General features: G+C 37.9%; 2 protein-coding genes across 2 annotated transcripts; one reads left to right on the top strand and one right to left on the bottom strand.

Annotated features, from left to right (window-relative positions):
• The first annotated feature begins 75 nt into the window (after positions 1–75).
• LOC136814343 (uncharacterized) lies at positions 76–3849 on the top strand. The gene is made up of 2 exons (XM_067070866.1): positions 76–386; positions 1762–3849. Exon 2 carries the CDS (start codon positions 2090–2092, stop codon positions 3506–3508), a length of 1419 nt encoding a protein of 472 aa, XP_066926967.1. The 5' UTR covers positions 76–386; positions 1762–2089; the 3' UTR covers positions 3509–3849.
• Positions 3850–7913: 4064 nt separating this feature from the next.
• LOC136814339 (uncharacterized) lies at positions 7914–17868 on the bottom strand. Its single transcript, XM_067070860.1, has 3 exons — positions 17279–17868; positions 10882–11068; positions 7914–9928 (listed from the first exon to the last, which is right to left on the bottom strand). The coding sequence occupies exons 1-3, from the start codon at positions 17747–17749 to the stop codon at positions 8331–8333; spliced, it is 2256 nt and encodes a 751-aa protein (XP_066926961.1). The 5' UTR covers positions 17750–17868; the 3' UTR covers positions 7914–8330.
• Between the last annotated feature and the right edge of the window lie 24 nt (positions 17869–17892).

Here is a 17892-nt window from a genome sequence, read left to right as displayed (position 1 = left end):
TTTCCGGGTTAGTGCACTTGTGCGTTGAGCTATTCACACTGCGTGAAAAATATTTGCACATCTTGAGCATAATTCATTGAGGAGGAAAATGTTCATTTTTTTATTTTGTTTCTTGCGAAAACAAAACTGAATAATTTGTTTACTTAACTTGTTATCATAGTACAGGGAATTGTTTGTCAAATCTCTCCCTCTAACCGAGGTTTCCCTCCAAAATGTTTCGAGTGTTTTTGCTGCTGTGTGTGGCACTATGGATGATCGAAAGCAAACCAGTACAAGAAGTTCTTCCACATACTAAAGATTATTATGAAGGATATATCAAAGCGATCACAGATAATTTCGATCAACTTTTTGAAAATGAACGCAAAACACGAAGTGTTGATGATGAGGTAGGTTTGTTTGATAGTCGAGTACTTTCGGTTTCAATACCTGATATCTTCTTGGCAAAATGAGAAAATTGCCGTACAATCTACTCCATCATTGTCAGAATATGTTGGCATTTCTGGGTGTTTTAGCGTTTTTCAGAATTTAAAGTTCGGGCTTTCTACTAATCTGTTATTTCGATTTTGGAAGGGTATAATGGCTTGCGGGTTACATTCTCAGTCTAGTCAGACAATTCAATTTGAAAGCTTTTGGATCCTCGACTCCTCTTTAGTGTCAAGTTTCATGTTCCAACCCTTAAGTTAAAACACTTATAAACTACTGGCGGTTTTTTAAATTTAGCAGGGAAATTTCTTTTGTGTCAAATATTATTACCGTAGTTGTAGAGCTGTCCTACTCAATGAATGTTGAATTTTTGAAGGTAAACTTTCTGCTGCAAATTTCCTCAAAATAAGTCACTGCCAGTGTTACATGAAAAACTGATTTCGGGTTCAGGATTTATTGGAATTTATAATTGCATTTGGAAGACCATTTTTATATCATCCGACTTCAGTGCTGAAACCTTTAGCGACGATTGGAGGGGTTGGCCGTATTGTGCTGTGGATTTTTTAGACTAAAGTCTATTCACGATAAGTGTGCACTCTTATTTCATTTACCTATAACTTTATTCAACTTTATAAATTTGGTATCATGGGAAAGATATTAGTGAGTGGAACAATTTGAAATAAAAAAAAACTTTAAAAAGATTATAAAAACGAAGATGAAAATGAAGAAGAAAAAAATGAAGATCTTGTAGAAAAGTGCTATAATTATCATTTTCACTGAAGTGAATCCTTAATCATCGAACGTCATCACTGTGAAAAAAATTCTCTAAAATAATCATTCAGTCAAAAGATATCAAACAAAGTTATAAGCTGATTGACGTCTAAAAACGCTGTTTTCTGCTGTTTTTTGGGGTCAATCACTTATTAACTTTGTATCATAACTTTATATTGAATAAATATTTTAATGAAATTTCTTCACAGTGATGATCTCCTAAGATCAAAGAATCTGTCCAGTGAAAATGAAAGTTATAGCACTTTTCTACAAGATCTTCATTTTTTTCTTCTTCATTTTCATCTTCGTTTTTAGAATTTTTTTAAAGACTTTTTTATTTCAAATTGTTCCACTCACTAATATCTTTCCAACAATGGATCAAAAGCTGCATTATGTGGCTTTTGTCAAACTCAGAGCTTACCAGCACGATTGGGTTGTTGCCCAACATCACCTGTTTATTCGTGATAATTGTCCAGGATCAGCTGTCCATGGGTATCTATCCAGGAATGATTGTACTAAAATCTCCCAGTGAGACTTCTTAAATAAAGTCATTTTTTTTTTCTACAGGCCGAAGAAGGGCAAGAAGATGCAGGTGAACAAGAAACTGAGACTGGTCAAGAAGACAGCAATGAAAATGCAGAAGAACCTGCTCCAATAGTGCAATTCAATGGCAAACAACTCGTCGCTGCTACACCAGGCCTCGAAAGTCTACCCACATCCCCGGATGTTCAACCCGATGAAGCTTTCGGTCGTGACTCCATCAACGAAGGTGGAGACGAAGCCAACTTTGAGAATAACGAAGATGAATCAACCGGCTTCGAATCGGAAGATTCTATCGGTGATGAAGGCTATCGAAGAAATGATGTGAAAAAACCCAAAAGACAATACGGAGGTTATGGAAACACTGCCTGCAATCCAATGTACGGAGGTCTTGGCTACGGTATGCAAGGAGCATGTGGCGGATATGGAGGCTACGGAAGTCAAGGTTACGGAATGGGTGGAGGCTATGGTCAACAAGGTTATGGAATGGGTGGTTACGGCCAACAAGGTTACGGTATGGGCGGCTACGGCCAACACGGTTACGGAATGGGCGGCTACGGCCAACAAGGTTACGGAATGGGTGGTTACGGCCAACATGGTTACGGAATGGGCGGCTACGGCCAACAAGGTTATGGTATGGGCGGCTATGGTCAACAAGGTTACGGTTACGGAATGGGCGACTACGGCCAACACGGTTACGGAATGGGCGGCTACGGCCAACAAGGTTACGGAATGGGTGGTTACGGCCAACAAGGTTACGGAATGGGCGGCTACGGCCAACAAGGTTACGGAATGGGCGGCTATGGTCAACAAGGTTACGGAATGGGCGCTTACGGACATACTGGAATATGGAGGTATGGGTGGCTATGGAGGCTATGGTCAACAAGGCTACGGAATGGGAGGATACGGTGGTTATGGTATGGATGGTGGCTACGGTATGGGAGGTTATGGTCAAGGGTACGGTCATGGTCAAGGGTACGGTCATGCTGGATATGGAATGGGAGCAGGATATGGTGGAGCTTACGGTGGTTATGGTGTGGGTGGTGGCTATGGAGGCTACGGAAACATGGGTGCACCAGCCCTAGGAGCACCAGCTCAATCAACTGGTCCAAAATATCCAGGACCTAACCCACCTGCATTGACGTTACCACAAAAAGCCAAAGCACGTCAATTGATCATTACTGAAGATGATGAGGATGACACCAGCTCGCGAAGAAAAGACATCCCAAAAGACGGTCATCATTTACATCGTCTGTTAGTCTTGCCAGGAGAATGTGAAGGTGATCATTGTACTACCAACTTCCCAGTACACGGAGGACGTGGTGGTGGTTGTCAAGGTGCTGGATGTGGTGGATACGGTCACCAAGGCTTCGGTGGAAACTGGGATGCAGCTGATTGTGGTCATTCAGATTGTGGAGGTTTGGGATTTGGTAACGGATACGGTGTTGGTTGTGGAGGCGGTGATTGTGGTGGTTTCCATGATATTCATCATCGTCCAATCGGATGTCCCGAATACAACTCACCAGACTCGCCATGTTTAACTTACCCATACGGTAACAATGTTGGTTTCGGATTTCCAGGAAAATTCCACAGCCACCATCCAGTTTTGTTGCACCCAACACATCAAGAAACAGCCCATCATAACATCCATTTATCTGGTCGAAGCCATGGTGGGCGACACGGACGTCGCCATAGCGGAGATTTGATCGTATTACCACATTACGGGCATACTTGTTGTGGAGGTGCTGGATGGAATCCATACTGGGGACATTGAACGTCTTAACGACGTGAAAAACTGTATCATAAAGAACACTAATTTTTTAGTATTTGAATTTTATATAAACACCACGCAAACAAAATTGAAAACCCCAGTTGAATTTATATTCATTTCAATGCCTTTTTTTGAAATCAAATTCATCATAAAAACGACTTCGTGCTTTAAAGAAATAAGCTGAAAAATCATGTTTTCGCTATGCGTTGCTTTGGAAAATGTGGCAAATCTATTTTATATAAACCTTAGCATCATTTCATGTAATTAGAAGCTAGATTTATGTAGCCCAACTTATATTGTAAACTCGTTCATCTTCGTTTTTGAAAGAAAGTTTTGAAAATAAATTGATACTGATCTTAATCCAGGAAAAATATACTCTGCTGGGGGTACTCTCCCTGGGGGGGCACTCTTTTTCTAAACGACGGTATGTGCCGCCAAAAAATAGCTTTCACCCTTATAGTGCAGTAGCCTTACCCTTACAGTGCAGTTTACGGTGCCCATGGTCAAATTGTGGGCCAGTGGGGGGGGGGTACTAGGGCAAGATGGGTTACGGGGATGCTCCGCTGGTCAGGGTACCTTTTCTAACCTCCACGAGTCCCAGGTAGGGTCGCAAAAACACCAAAATAGAAAAATCAGCCCCTCGTAGGGTGCCTTTTTTTTGGAAAATTTAGGGAAAAAGTAGAAAATTTGAGAAAAGTTTGGAATTTCAGTCCCATTCAGGGTCACTTTTATCGCAAATTTCGAGTCCCACGTAGGGTCCATTTTTCGAACCTCAGCGGAGCACCCCCGTCGGTTGACAAGGGTAGTACCCCCCCCCCCCCCCGGGACATGTTCTTATTTATAAGCATACAAAAATCCAAAAGCTGGCTCGGAAATACTTAGATCGAGATAGGATTTACAAAGCTTAAAAATGCCTTGAGGAATGCTTATATCCTAAGCAAAATTTTAGAGAAATTTCTAACATCCAGCCAAAAACAAACAAATTCTGAAAATGAAGGCTCAAAATAATGTTTAGCATATGCTTAAATTTTTGCCATATGAGCTTAGATATGCTTATTATAAGCGCAATGCTTATAAAAAAACATGTACCCAAATTACCATTTCCACCGGTACACAATTCAGATAAATCCGATCTAATGAGGGGTCACCGACCTCCCAACTCTTTTTCAAACTCGAGATATCGCATTTTGAAGTTTTTCCCAAATCTGTTGTATTGTGGGATTTTTTCGGAGGTATTACATTAGAATTCCCTCGAGGAATTCCTAAGAAATTTCTATTGTAATACTCCCGAAACAATCCCACAATGCATCGCTTTTTTAGAGAAATCAAAAACTCCGATAAGGTCTATTCCATTGAGGTATAAAAAACAGAGTTGAATTTATCGGTAATTGGTCCTTCGATTTCTTTTATGAAATGTATCAAACAAAATTTCAATCTCGCCCGATGGAATGAGTTTTTTTTTCAGTAGAGCTCAAGTTTACTCTGAACATTGTAACTATCCTTATTGAAGATTTCTAGCCTCAATGAGAATATAGAGAAGAAGAATAGAATTAAATAAAATTAGCCCCACGAAACAAGTTTATGAGCCCCCCCCCCCCCCAGCGGAAATTCAATTCACGCATAGGCTGCATGCATCCCCAAATTAGTTTTGATATAGGGGATGCGAATCGGGCTCTGATATCGCTTCCGAGAAAATTACCGAATAGCTATGTATTTTGCAAAATTTTGGCGACTTGTATTTTTCAAAAAACTCGATGTGTATTGTTTGAGTTATTTGATGACGTAAATAGAAATCAAATAAAAATTCAAATAAAAAGAACATAATGGCTAGAAATCTCTCTTTCTCCTCTATTTCTTTTTGTTTATCGAAATTAATTGTATTAGCAAACAAAACTCTCAAGATAACAAAAGACGACAAACTGTCAATCAAAGTTCTCTATCTTTCAACTCTTTTTTTGGTTAGTAGTTTTTTTGCTAAGTTCGGAACGGTTTTGTGAGCCTGATTCGCATCCCCTATATCAAAACTTATCAGAGGGGATGTGTGCAGCCTAATTCACGCAATCACGAATTTTTTTTCGAAATTCACACATTCACGCAAATTTTCCTCGAGTTTTCAGGAAATCGGAAAATTTTCGGGAAAAATCGGGGAAACATTGGAAAATCGGGAAAACTGCATATGATCGGTGGAAAAAAGGGAAAATTCACGTATTCACGCACAAAATAGCCCAGATTCACGCATTCACGCAATCAATAAGTGAATTTTCACGTTCACGCAAGTTAAGTTTTTTCAATTCACGCATTCACGCATTTTTTCCAATTTTCACACATTCACGCAACCGAAAATGCCCATTCACGCATTCACGCAAACTGCTGGGGGCCCGTTTATGCTCCATTATTTCGTTATCCGTTAAATAAACTTTGTTTTAGGTTCTTTAAGACGTTAATAATATGTTGCATTATACCTTCTTTTATAAAAAGTGCTAAGTTTTAATGGGTAATTAATCTTTTTGTTTCGAAATTTTTTCAAACTGTCCGCAAAGAATTGAGCTGTTTTAAATTTTTCGGAAATTTTCTAAATTGATTCATCCAAAATGTTATGGCTGTTTTTCTATGAAAAATTGGGATGAAAAATTGGTCAAAAAGCACAATTTTCAATATCTTGAGACAAATAAGATTTTACAAAAAATTTTCCGAAAATCTATAGGTAGTTTGGTTTAAAATACATCATCTAGTGCAAAAATATTTTCAAAATGTTTTTTCTTTGCCGAAACTAAAGGTCCTCAAAGTTAAAATTGTTAGTCTTCGCAAATGTCTTCATTTTCTTCTTCATCAATTTTTTTTCAATGCACTTTTTGAATTTTCAGATTCAGGAATAGTTGGCCTAACAGAAAAAGTATAACATGTCATAGTTTTGTTTGTTACATCAGTCAGAAAAACACAATTTATACACGACAATTATGAAAAATTCACTATGGACAGAGCCCTTAAGCCAGAAAATCTTTATAAGCACACGCGATTTCAGACAAAAAAATCGCTAGAGAATTTTGGCGAAAAGTATCAAGCCACTTTGAAGTAAACATTGATCAAAAAACTTTATCATTTGATAAAGGATTGTCAAGTTTGCAGTCCTTTTTAGTACGTACGCATAGTACGTACTATGTGGACGGCCCACGATTATTCACGATTTTTCTTCTTTCGGTCGTCAAGATGTTTGAGTTTAAATCCGATTTCGGATTATTTTCGGAAACAAGTTATCGGGAAAACTTTGGCGCGAAAAAAAATGTTTTATGGAAGAGAAAAGAAACACATAATAACTTCATAAGATTTGCAGGAACGTCAACGTGTGGCGTAACATAAACTTAGAACCCGACTTAGAATCGCCATAACTTTTGATTGAGTTATCGAAACTGGACGGAATTTCCTAAGCAGCTTCCTCAATATAAAATGCTCCTATTCATTCACATTATACTAGGTTCAAACACGCCATTTAATTTTAAATCAATCTGAATCAATTGGCTATTCTTTTCAAGTGATTACTAAACAGCTAACCGTGCCCTGGGGGAGGCACTTAGGCAAAATTGGGTACGGGGACGTGCCGCTTGTCAGGGTTCCTTTTTTGGGTTCTGAAGATATCTGACAGATTCCCAAATTTACTAATTTTCAAGATGTGTATCTGACAGGGTCGATTTTTTATTAATTTGGACAATTTTCAGGATGGAAAACAGAAAATCTTTCAAATTTTCGTCTACTTTTATTTTCAGGGCGAAAATGGGAAAAATTTTCAATTTTTCGTTCTGACAGCGCATGGTCCCAGTTTTGCTAAAAATTCATATCTGACAGGATCCACTTTTCAAACTCCAGCGGCACGTCCTCGTCAAGGTCAATGCCCCCCCCGCCCCCCGGGAACCGTGCACACTCAACTATAAACGAGGGGGGGGGCCTTGACTGGAGAAAAAAAAAATAAATCAACATAAAAATGCCAAAAATGAACAAAAGTGACGAAAGCCGCAGTGAACATATTATGAAGCGGCCGCCTCAGATACCTTCTCAGAGAATAAAGAAAAGGTTTAAGACATTCTAACGAAAAGATTTATGTTAAATTCCAAGGATGAAATAATCTATCACATCTCTGTCTGCTTTGGACAAATTCAACTTTGTGTTAAACTTTTTCTTGTCTGAAGTTCAACCAAAATGAGCTTTTCAACCTCTTTGGCTTTAACATCGAATTAGGTTTCTTGATTGTACTTCATTCTTATCGTTTTAAGCTTATTGGGCTGACCTTCCAGCGCAGCTGGTTTATTCATCTTTATACTACCTTCATGGTAATTGTAATTCCGATATTTGTGCTTGCACGGTACCTGTATTATCTCAAACATTGACCGGTATTTCGATATTGGACGAGAAAAAGTCCATCTTATTACATGTATTTTAATGCCCTTACAAAAAGTATCATAATTAAAAACAATCTTATCAAAACAAGCTAAAATAAAAATAATTTCAAAATTTAGAAACTTTATAAAAATATACACCACGCTTTCTATGCAACGTTCGTTTCATCTTCCGTCATATCAGCAGTCGCTAGAATCTGTAGAATCGGTAGAGTCGGTAGCCTCATTCACTTCCACTTCCTTCTTAATAGCTTTCTCATAAAAACCGTATTCGTAAAGAAACGTATTACGTAAACGCTGTTCGAGCGTACGTAACGCTACGTCATCTCCAACGGGAACGTAATAACCCCATTTCGATTTCGTTTCGCTAACATCAGCAGCCGGATAATAAAAGCCGTCTGGGTTTTCAATGGTGACTAGATTTACTTGAAATTGAGTTATAAAAGAGATATAATTGGCGGGCGTTGGTAAGATAAATTTCTCTTTTGTAAAACCGTAGTTATACATTTGACACATGTGAGGTAAAAATTTTCTGTTAGAAAATTTTTAGGCTGGAACCCGTCAAAGTATCGGTTTTTCTGGAATCGTTCTTCTTTCAATTTTTGCTCAATATCTTTTTCCTGGTTGAGACGATCTAATAAATCAGTGCGCCATCTCTTATTCAGTTTGCTAACAATATGTTCGAAACTTTGATCATTCTGATAGAATTTGCTTTCACAAAGCTGCTCTTGAAGTGTTTTGCAAACAACCAAGTTCTCAAACTGACAACTTTTATCTTCAACGAAATCTACAGACCCCTCTAAAACATCGTTTTCTGTGGTGCAGGATTTTTCATAAAATTCTTCATCTAAACGTCCTATCAACCATTTTTCCTTGCATTCTGAGTTTTTCTTGAAAATATTTTCGTCAATCTTCATCGAATTTTGTTCTCTCATCCAAGGAGATTGATCAAACGCTGGTTGGCGATTAGCATAAGGATTAGCATAAGGAAGGGTGACTGGTTGGTGAATAGCAGGATGATTGGCGACTGGCCGTACACCATGTTTTCCGAAAACACCGTCTGCTAAACGTAAGAACTGAAATAAAGAATCCCAATAATTTTTCACATAGTTAACACGCTCTTGCACAGTACCTTTGGAAAAAGACTTTCCCCCCCCACCATTTGAGTTTGCCTGCGCTTGCTCCAAATACTTTGCACCAATGATATCAATATAATACAATACGTAAAGCAGATGTTTTTTGTTGTCATCCGGCTGATTCCGATCTCCTCTTCGGATAATTGACTCCACTATTTCATTAAGAAGAAATAACAATGTAATATAAAGCTCAATCATCAGATCTTCAACAGAAGTCTGCCAATCCTCTGCTACATCAATCTTCACAATTTCAGAGCAAAGGGTATTAAGGTTGTAAAACGAAGGAAGGTCATTTACTCGCCTTAATTTGTCTATCAAATTTAACGGATCAGAAATTGAATATGAGTGGTGTCTTTGGTTAAAAATAATTGCTTTGAAAGGAAACTTTTTCCAGGTTTCACTCTCAACGTCGTTTTCTTCCCCCAAAATCACATTGAGAAGAAACGATTCTTCTAAATATTTCTCTAGATGTTTTAAAAGAGTTTTTCTGGCTGGTTGAAGCAATCTGGAAGAATTATTTTTAAAGAGAGGTTCCTCTGTGATATCTTGCTGCTCGAATAGATTTACATTAGGAATGAAATAATTCTTCAAATGTCTTTCTTTATATGCTTTGTATAAACACTTTAAAAGACATTGCACCATTTCGAGAATGTGTTCAACGTCAAAGGAACCTTCTCCTGATTTCTCCCATTGCTCGTATTGCCAAAGAAATACTGTTTTTAATTTGTACGAAATGACATCTTGGTGTACAATTTCTTTAAAAATTAGGAAGACTTTTCGATATAGATGAGGAAGATTGCGCATGATTTCTTTCTCCACCATTGAAAATGACATCCTCCATTCTATCCACGGGTAAGCACTGTCAGGATGCGCTTTTGAAACAAGGTAAATTGCGCTATCTAGATGAAAAGAATATTCAACAAGGTTGCTTTTTGAATTGAGTTCTTCATCATTTTCAATGGGGGAAGGGGGCTCTCAAGCTTTCACAAGTAAGATTCTTGCGGGAAATTGATTATATAAAACAGGCCCAGGTTTCAACTGGAGATTTAAGGGCTCTGACCATACTGTAGTCGGAAAATTGATTTTAGTATTTGAACATAAAAGTTATGTTTTAGGTTTTTTAACACTTTTAACAAAGAATTGCCTTTATAAATTTCTTTTTAATCAAATCCCTTAAGGTAATTAAGAATTTAATTGCAAAAATGACGTTATGAACTTTAAAAAGACGTTAATAATATGTTGCATCACCTTCTTTTATAAAAAGTGCTAAGTTTTAATGGGTAATTAACCTTTTTGTTTCGAAGTTTTTTTAAACTGTCCGCAAAGAATTGAGCTGTTTTAGATTTTTCGGAAAATTTTTCTAAATTAATGCATCAAAAGTTATGGCTGTTTTTCTATGAAAAATTTGGATATAAAATTGGTCAAAAAGCACTATTTTCAAGATTTTGAAGCAAATAAGCTTTTAGAAAAATTTTCCGAGAGAATAATCTTAGTTCGATAAAAGATACACCATCTACCGCAAAATTTTTTCAAAATGTTTTTTCTTCGCCGAAACTAAGCTCTTCAAAGTTAAATACTCTTCTTCGCAAAAGTCTTCATTTTCTTCTTCATCAAATTTTTTCATTGTGATTCTTAAATTTTCAGAATCACGGATGGTTGGCCTAACAGAATATGTATAACATGCCACAGTTTTGTGGGCTACATCAAGTAGAACTTATTTTTTGCAAGTGGCAAATATTAAAAATTCACTATGGTCAGAGCCCTTAAATGGGTCATAAAATATATTTCTCTTTAGCTACCAGAATCGGCAGATGGACGTGTATTTGGTCAAGAAACGACTCAAAAAACAAACCTTTCAGTTTGTCCATTATATCTTTTAAATGAGGAAGCTTTCTGCCACTAAATGCTTTCCACATTTCCGTTGGCCAGCCTTTGCATCGTAAGCCAATCACCTTATCCTCACGGTGTAGAAGATGATTAGCCGCAAGATGATTCGTATCTTTCTCTAATGCTGCTTTTGGCTCCTCGTTCATGGAGAACTAAACGGAGAAAGAAAATTTGAAGAATTTTCAACCAAAAACTGTTCTAAAACTTTGGGTAAACCGCCCTTTTATAGAAACAAAAAAAGACCTTTCCCACTAAAAACGATTTCGCCTGAAATATTAGTTAGTGAGTATCCCAGCGTATGAATATCACAAACAGTGACTTCATTCAAGAGTGCACTCAGCGATAGCCTGTGCCAAACTCTTCTTCGCTGACTGAAAAGATAACACGAATATAAAAAACGCCCGTGGGCGGAGCGTTACAAGTTAACTCAGCGAGAACAAAAGGTAATCCTCAAGGATCTTGGATGAAAGTCTTACCAAACAAATTACGAATAAGAAACGGACATGTGGATATAATTCAGTGAAAGGGTGCAATCTCAGCGCGATGAAATTCTTACAGTTTGTCTCCACAGCTTAATTTCAGACACAGCTAAGCTGTGGTGTACACGGTACTGAAATATCTTTGGAACATGTAAAATATACTGCTCATGATTATCTTTTCAAAAATGTACTTGGTCTTAAAGACTTGGGGACACGAGAAGTTTTTTTCCGCGTTGATGCAATGCAACATGCTTTATCCCACCAACACAAGAAAAAAAGTGCGTGTCCCGTGGTTTCTTTTTTTGTTTCATGGGACAAAAAGTGAGGGAAATACCAAAAAGACATGCTGATTTTGTCCCTGGGACAAAAGTGAGATTTCACTTTTATTGGTAGAAAGAAAAATGGGGTGGAGACACGAGAAAGCGTTTCAGGTTGGTGAAATAGAGCATGTTGCATTGCACCAACGCGAAAAAAACTTCTCATGCCCCCAGGCCTTTACAGTTGAAAGTATGCAAGTTTGAGGGGATTTTAATTCACAGGTTGCAAAATTAAAGAGCCAGAAGACAAATCACGCTTTTACTCGAATTTTTATTTGCTTTTTACATGACATTTATTTCTGATTGGTTCGAATTTATTGACACTAATAAAGTTATCAGCTGTAAGTTGTAGAGCAACAAGTGATACTTTTATGGACCTATTTGGTTATGCATTTAACACATTTATAATTGATATCTACATGACGTGACACCATTAAACAATCATTCAGTGGGCATACTGGAGAAGTGGGACGTGGGACGGTGGGACGCTCAGGTGGGACGCTCGAGTGGGACGCTCAGGTGGGACGCTCAAGTGGGACGGTAGTAGGACGCTAAGGTGGGACGGTAGTGGGACGCTAAGGTGGGACGGTAGTGGGACGCTAAGGTGGGACGCTAAAGTGGGACGGTAGTGGGACGCTAAGGTGGGACGGTAGTGGGACGCTAAGTGGGACGGTAGTGGGACTAAGGGTGGGACGGTAGTGGGACGCTAAAGTGGGACGTAGTGGGACGCTGTAAGGTGGGCCGGTAGTGGGACGCTAAGGTGGGACGGTAGTGGGACGCTAAGGTGGGACGGTAGTGGGACGCTAAAGTGGGACGGTAGTGGGACGCTCTTTTATATGTATTTTGTCTTTTTCTTTTTATAATACAGTGAAGAGGGACAGGTCAAGTACTTATAAACAATACACAGATCGATCGAAATGTTTTTGACTTTTTTCATAGTGAATGGATTATAAAATAATAACATAATCAATTTGAAGCTACAAAGACCTAGCCCATGAGGTCCAAGGTCAGTTCACCCGTATATGCAGTAGTGTTTTTTATAAGGATTTTTGAATTGCGTAGTATCGTATCGGCTCGATAGTACATTCAGAATCGTTGACAAGAGACTTTGGTAGTTCGAGCCAGGGTCAAATTTTCAGTTTTGAAAAAAAATTCTAAGTCGCAAGGCGTTCTAATCATTTAGCTACATTTCACTCTTGGTGTTTTCAAGTTAGTCTTTAATTATTGGAAATATGAATTAAAAAGGAAAATACTTTCATTTGTCTTTTTTTCTACGCTCAATGTCAATTTTCAGGATAGGACTCGAGGTTTGTTTACATCAGAGGAAACCCCGTTCTATTTAATTGTTAAAAAAATTCCATGACACAGCATTCGAAAAAGTAGAATAATTGGGCTTTCCACAAGTATATTACTTTTTGATAAATATAACGAGATTGCTCACGGAAATATCTAACCCGGGCCTGTCAATCATTTTCTAGACCTGTCAATCACTTTTTTGGCAGCATATTCAGTTACCAATTGACAGTATGCTTTAGCGTGGGCGGCCGCCAATACGCCATCGGAATATCAGATAGCCTAAACCGCTGCAGATACCCGTCGCGGCGTCGGTCAATTTGCCTGACTGCCCCCCCCCAATTTTTGTTTCTTAAAATTTTAACGGAAATTTTCAAAAATATCAATAAGAGCTCATAAAACCAGAAAAAGTTGATCAATGTTGACAAAACAGACAAATAACACAATTTTCGTCGCACCCGTATAGGATTCAAACTCTCTATAATCATTACCCTTAAGTTGCCGTTTCATCGACTTATCCACTCGGCCACGCAGCTGATGTGCAAGAGAAGTGAACAATAATTATCATGAGACCTTTATTTTGCCATGACTTGTATAATTTTACCCTGTCAAGGTATTGACTTCTTAAAGAAATGATTTTAGATTATTTCCAACATGCAAGAGCCGATTGCACTAAATATATATAACACTCGAAAACTATCATGTTATATTTTTTGTAATCAATCTTGCCTCAGCAGTTTCGAAACAAAAGCATGCTATATTTTTATGTAAAATTATTTTTATAAAGAAGAAACGCTTCCTAGGATTAAAGGAAATAAACCAGCTGTGCTGGAAGGTCAGCCCGAAAGGATAAGAAAGATTAGAAGATAAGAAGATTAAAATAATTAATCAAGGAAAACTAGTTGTCCCTTATTTTCCAAGGAAAATTAGTTCGCATATTTTCCAAGTTTAGTTTCCAGGAAAATTAGTATTGCGTATTTCCAAGGAGATTAAACCGATTTTCCAAGGAAAATCACTGGTCCGTATTTTCTGAGGAAAATAGTTTGTTTTATTTCCAAGGAAACTAGTTGTTGCGTATTTTCCAAAGAAAATTTAGTTAGCGTATTTTCCAAGGAAATTTTGTTATTGCGTTTTTCAAGGAAGATCACTACCGTATTTTCCCAAAATCACGGTCCGTATTTTCTGAGTTAGTTGTTGCCCAAGGAAAAAGTTTTGCCCAAAGTTAGTTATTGCGTATTTTCCAAGGAAATTTAGTTATTGCGTATTTTCCAAGGAAGATCACTAGACCGTATTTTCCAAGGAAAATCACTGGTCCGTATTTTCTGAGGAAAATAGTTGTTGCGTATTTTCCAAGGAAAATTAGTTGTTGCGTATTTTCCAAAGAAATTTAGTTATTGCGTATTTCAAGGAAATTTAGTTATTGCGTATTTTCCAAGAAATCACTAGACGTATTTTCCAAGGAAATGGTCCGTATTTTAGGAAATAGTTGTGCGTATTTTTCCAAGGAAAATGAGTTGTTGCGTATTTTCCAAAGAAATTAGTTATTGGTATTTCCAAGAAGATGACCGTCTTTTCCAAGGAAAATCACTGGTCCGTATTTTCTGAGGAAAATAGTTGTTGCGTATTTCCAAGGAAAAATTAGTTGTGCGTATTTTCCAAGGAAAATCACTGGTCCGTATTTTCTGAGGAAAATTAGTGTTGCGTATTTTCCAAGGAAAATCCTTTGTTCCGTTCTTTCCCAGGAAAATCAATTTTCACGTATTCTCCAAGGAAAATCACAGCACTTTATTGATTTTCTTTTGAAAGAAAAGGTATTTCCCTTGCAAAAAATACAAAATAAACTGAAATTCCTTGAGCAATCATTAGTTGAATTTTCTTTTTGAAAAAGAAGATTATTATTCCCTTGAGAAACCACAGAAAATCATTCCTATGCGAAAATTCATAGCCTGTCTTTATTTAATTGGAAATACAGATTTTATTTTTTTTTCTCTGGAAAACTGCTCAGAATGATGATTTCACAAACTGGGGGGGAGGAGTCTTCAAAAGTCATGCATCCGACATCATCTAGTCCAACAGCTAAAAAGTCCGATAAGGCAATCGAAGGTTGCTCCAGTTTTTTCCGAACCGATTTTGTCCGGCAAAAAGTGTCAAAAGAATATTTGTTTCAGAAAAAACGTTATTAGCCTGTCTGACTAGCCAACCAATTTTTAACACTTCAAAGTAGGCGGAGGACCGTGTCCGTCTAGTACAGACTTTTTAAACTAAATTTAGGGAAAAAATCTCTCAAAGGGTCCCAAAAATCATCAAAATTTTGTCTCTCAAAGGGGCGATTTTCGATTTTTGCCTCGGACATACCTGTCACCTCGCAAACCTAGTACCCCCCCCCCCGGAGCATCCGTACCCCTTTTTGCCAATATCCCCCCCATGTATATCTCGAGGAAAGTGTATTGGAACTTTGTATGATTCAAAGACAGATTTTGGATGAAAATTGTATCAAAAGTATCAAAAGATTAAAGGACAACAACAAGATCTGCTATTTAAAAAGATAAATTTCTCGTCCTCCGTGCTCGAAAAATCAATATTTTTGATTAGGTCTAAAATATTTTTGATCAGATCTGAAATATTTTTGATCAGGTCTGAAATATTTTTGATCCCTGTGGATAGATTAGTTTAGAAAAGAAAAAAAAATACGTGTGGGGGAATCGAACCCTGGACCACCTGACTGTGAATCTGATGCTATACCGACTGAGCTAGTTAGTCATGTTTCTTCGGTGAGAGCAAATGTTTTTATATTACCATAAAAAGTAATAAAAAATGACGTAATGTAATTGCGTAAAACATTTTCATTCGCGCATACAAACAATAGGCAGGATTTTCATTGTTATTTTGTCGATACTGGCGTAATCATTTGAGAGTATTCCGATCAGAATAACAACTAATACTGAAAGTATTCATTTACTCATATTGAGTTCTTTTTTACTCGTACATAATTATCAGAGAAGCAAAAATACAAAAGCCTTACGAGAGAGCGTCCCACTACCGTCCCACCTTAGCGTCCCACTACAGTCCCACCTGAGCGTCCCACTACCGTCCCACTTTAGCGTCCCACTACCGTCCCACCTTAGCGTCCCACTACCGTCCCACCTTAGCGTCCCACTACCGTCCCACCTTAGCGTCCCACTACCGTCCCACCTGAGCGTCCCACCTGAGCGTCCCACTCGAGCGTCCCACCTGAGCGTTCCACCGTCCCACGTCCCACTTCTCCAGTATGCCCATTCAGTGACGATCTATTAAAATTAGTCGTTTGTTTCTTATTAAAAAAAACGTTGAGAAACCAAAATTTCATGCTCTTGAAATATTCTTTCATATTAAAGACTTTGTGAGCAAAAAAAAACATCTATCTCATAAAAAAAATTGAGTTATTTGACTAAGAACATTGATGTATGCTTATTAATAGTGATTCTTATAGATAAACATGCGTTTTTTGAGCCAACAAAATTTTTTGCAAAAATCTACTTGAGCCATCTTTTAACTATAATGGTACCCTACTTTCATACAAAAAACTAGAAAAAATTAATGATCCAATTTTTCACAAAGTCTAAAAAATCCGTTTTTTAGCCGTTTTTTGGCCCAAATTTGCCCAAAAACATTTTTTTCAAAAATCAGGCTCCGTCACATTTTGGCCACTACCATTTTGCACCTTTGTACCAAAAATAAAAAAAATTCCTATGATTCAATCCCGAGAAAAGTTGGTAACAGACGAACGAACGAACACAGGTTAATTTATAGGACCTCCACCCCAGCCGGGTAGGTCCAATTAACGTGGGAATGGGAGCGACTGTAGTGCAGTGGTAGAGCATCCGACTACGGTGCACAAGATTGTGGGTTCAACCCCCAGCCGGATCATACCAAAGACTTCCAAAATGGTACTTGATGCCTCTCTGCTCGATGCTCAGCAATTAAGAGAAGGATCAAGGGTTAGTGGAGTAATCCAGCAATCCAGGGAGAAAGAGTGGCGCCCTCCCCTACCTTCGGGTAGACAGCTATTGAAAGAGGAGCCTTCATGTCGCCTCAGATTGCGGTCGCAGACTTACTTACTACTAACATGAGAATAAAATCACGTGAACTTTTTCGAGTAATCACGTGTTTTGACTGCATTGATATAATCTTGCAACCCGTGTATCCCTCAAAGTTGAGTATGCCAAAAAGCGGGTCTCATTTCAAAGGAGCGATCAAACCCCTTTCATGCTATGTAGTGTGACAAACAACTTACATATTTTGTTATATTGGTTTGATGAGCAACTTTAGTTTGCAAGCCAACTGGAGTTAAATAACGCCCATCACCATCGCACACAGAAAAAAATCCAACATGGTTCGTTTCCTTGTACCACAAAGTATCTGTTCGTACGTTTTCTGTTGGTTTCTCACTGTGGTCGTTCACGATTAGAGGTCCAATTTCATAAATAAAATCATGGTCAGACAAACGTAGATACATATTTTCTGATCGGCTGCCCGTTTTGATGGCCTTTGTCACAATCGGGAACATTAAATGACTTATCGGAGATTTTGTTTTCACGACATCAAAAATATCAGGTAATGCTTCGTAAACAGATGTTTCTAAAATCAATTTCGCCAAATTCTTTCGTTTCTCTTCGTTCGAATTTTCTACTTCTCCGATTCGGTCAGAAGAACTCATTTCTCTGTTTTCCGAGTTCCCTTCCGATGTTAGTTTCCCATTTTCCATGTTTTCCTTTCATCGAGTTTCGTTTTTAATTATCTCGTCTAAACAATTTCTCTCATCAAAACAAATCTTTTACATCATGTCATGCCACAAACACATCGCTCATCTTTTTTTATTTTTCTACAAAAAAAATCAAAGTGGTAATC

This window comes from Clytia hemisphaerica, unplaced genomic scaffold (assembly GCF_902728285.1).
Source record: "Clytia hemisphaerica strain Z4C2 unplaced genomic scaffold, Clytia hemisphaerica genome assembly, whole genome shotgun sequence".
Lineage (NCBI taxonomy): Eukaryota > Metazoa > Cnidaria > Hydrozoa > Leptothecata > Clytiidae > Clytia > Clytia hemisphaerica.
This window is presented reverse-complemented; position numbering and strand designations above follow the sequence as displayed.

What these genes read in the sequence shown, in the direction of transcription:
- LOC136814343 (XM_067070866.1), top strand. Translation starts at nt 2,090, where the DNA reads ATGGAAACACTGCCTGCAATCCAATGTACGGAGGTCTTGGCTACGGTA.
- LOC136814339 (XM_067070860.1), bottom strand. Translation starts at nt 17,749, where the DNA reads ATGGAAAATGGGAAACTAACATCGGAAGGGAACTCGGAAAACAGAGAA. An exon ending in AAACCAATATAACAAAATAT is followed by an intron (nt 11,069 to 17,278) that starts GTAAGTTGTTTG and finishes TTCTCCGTTTAG; the next exon opens with TTCTCCATGAACGAGGAGCC. An exon ending in TATAATGGACAAACTGAAAG is followed by an intron (nt 9,929 to 10,881) that starts GTTTGTTTTTTG and finishes CTTTTCATCTAG; the next exon opens with ATAGCGCAATTTACCTTGTT.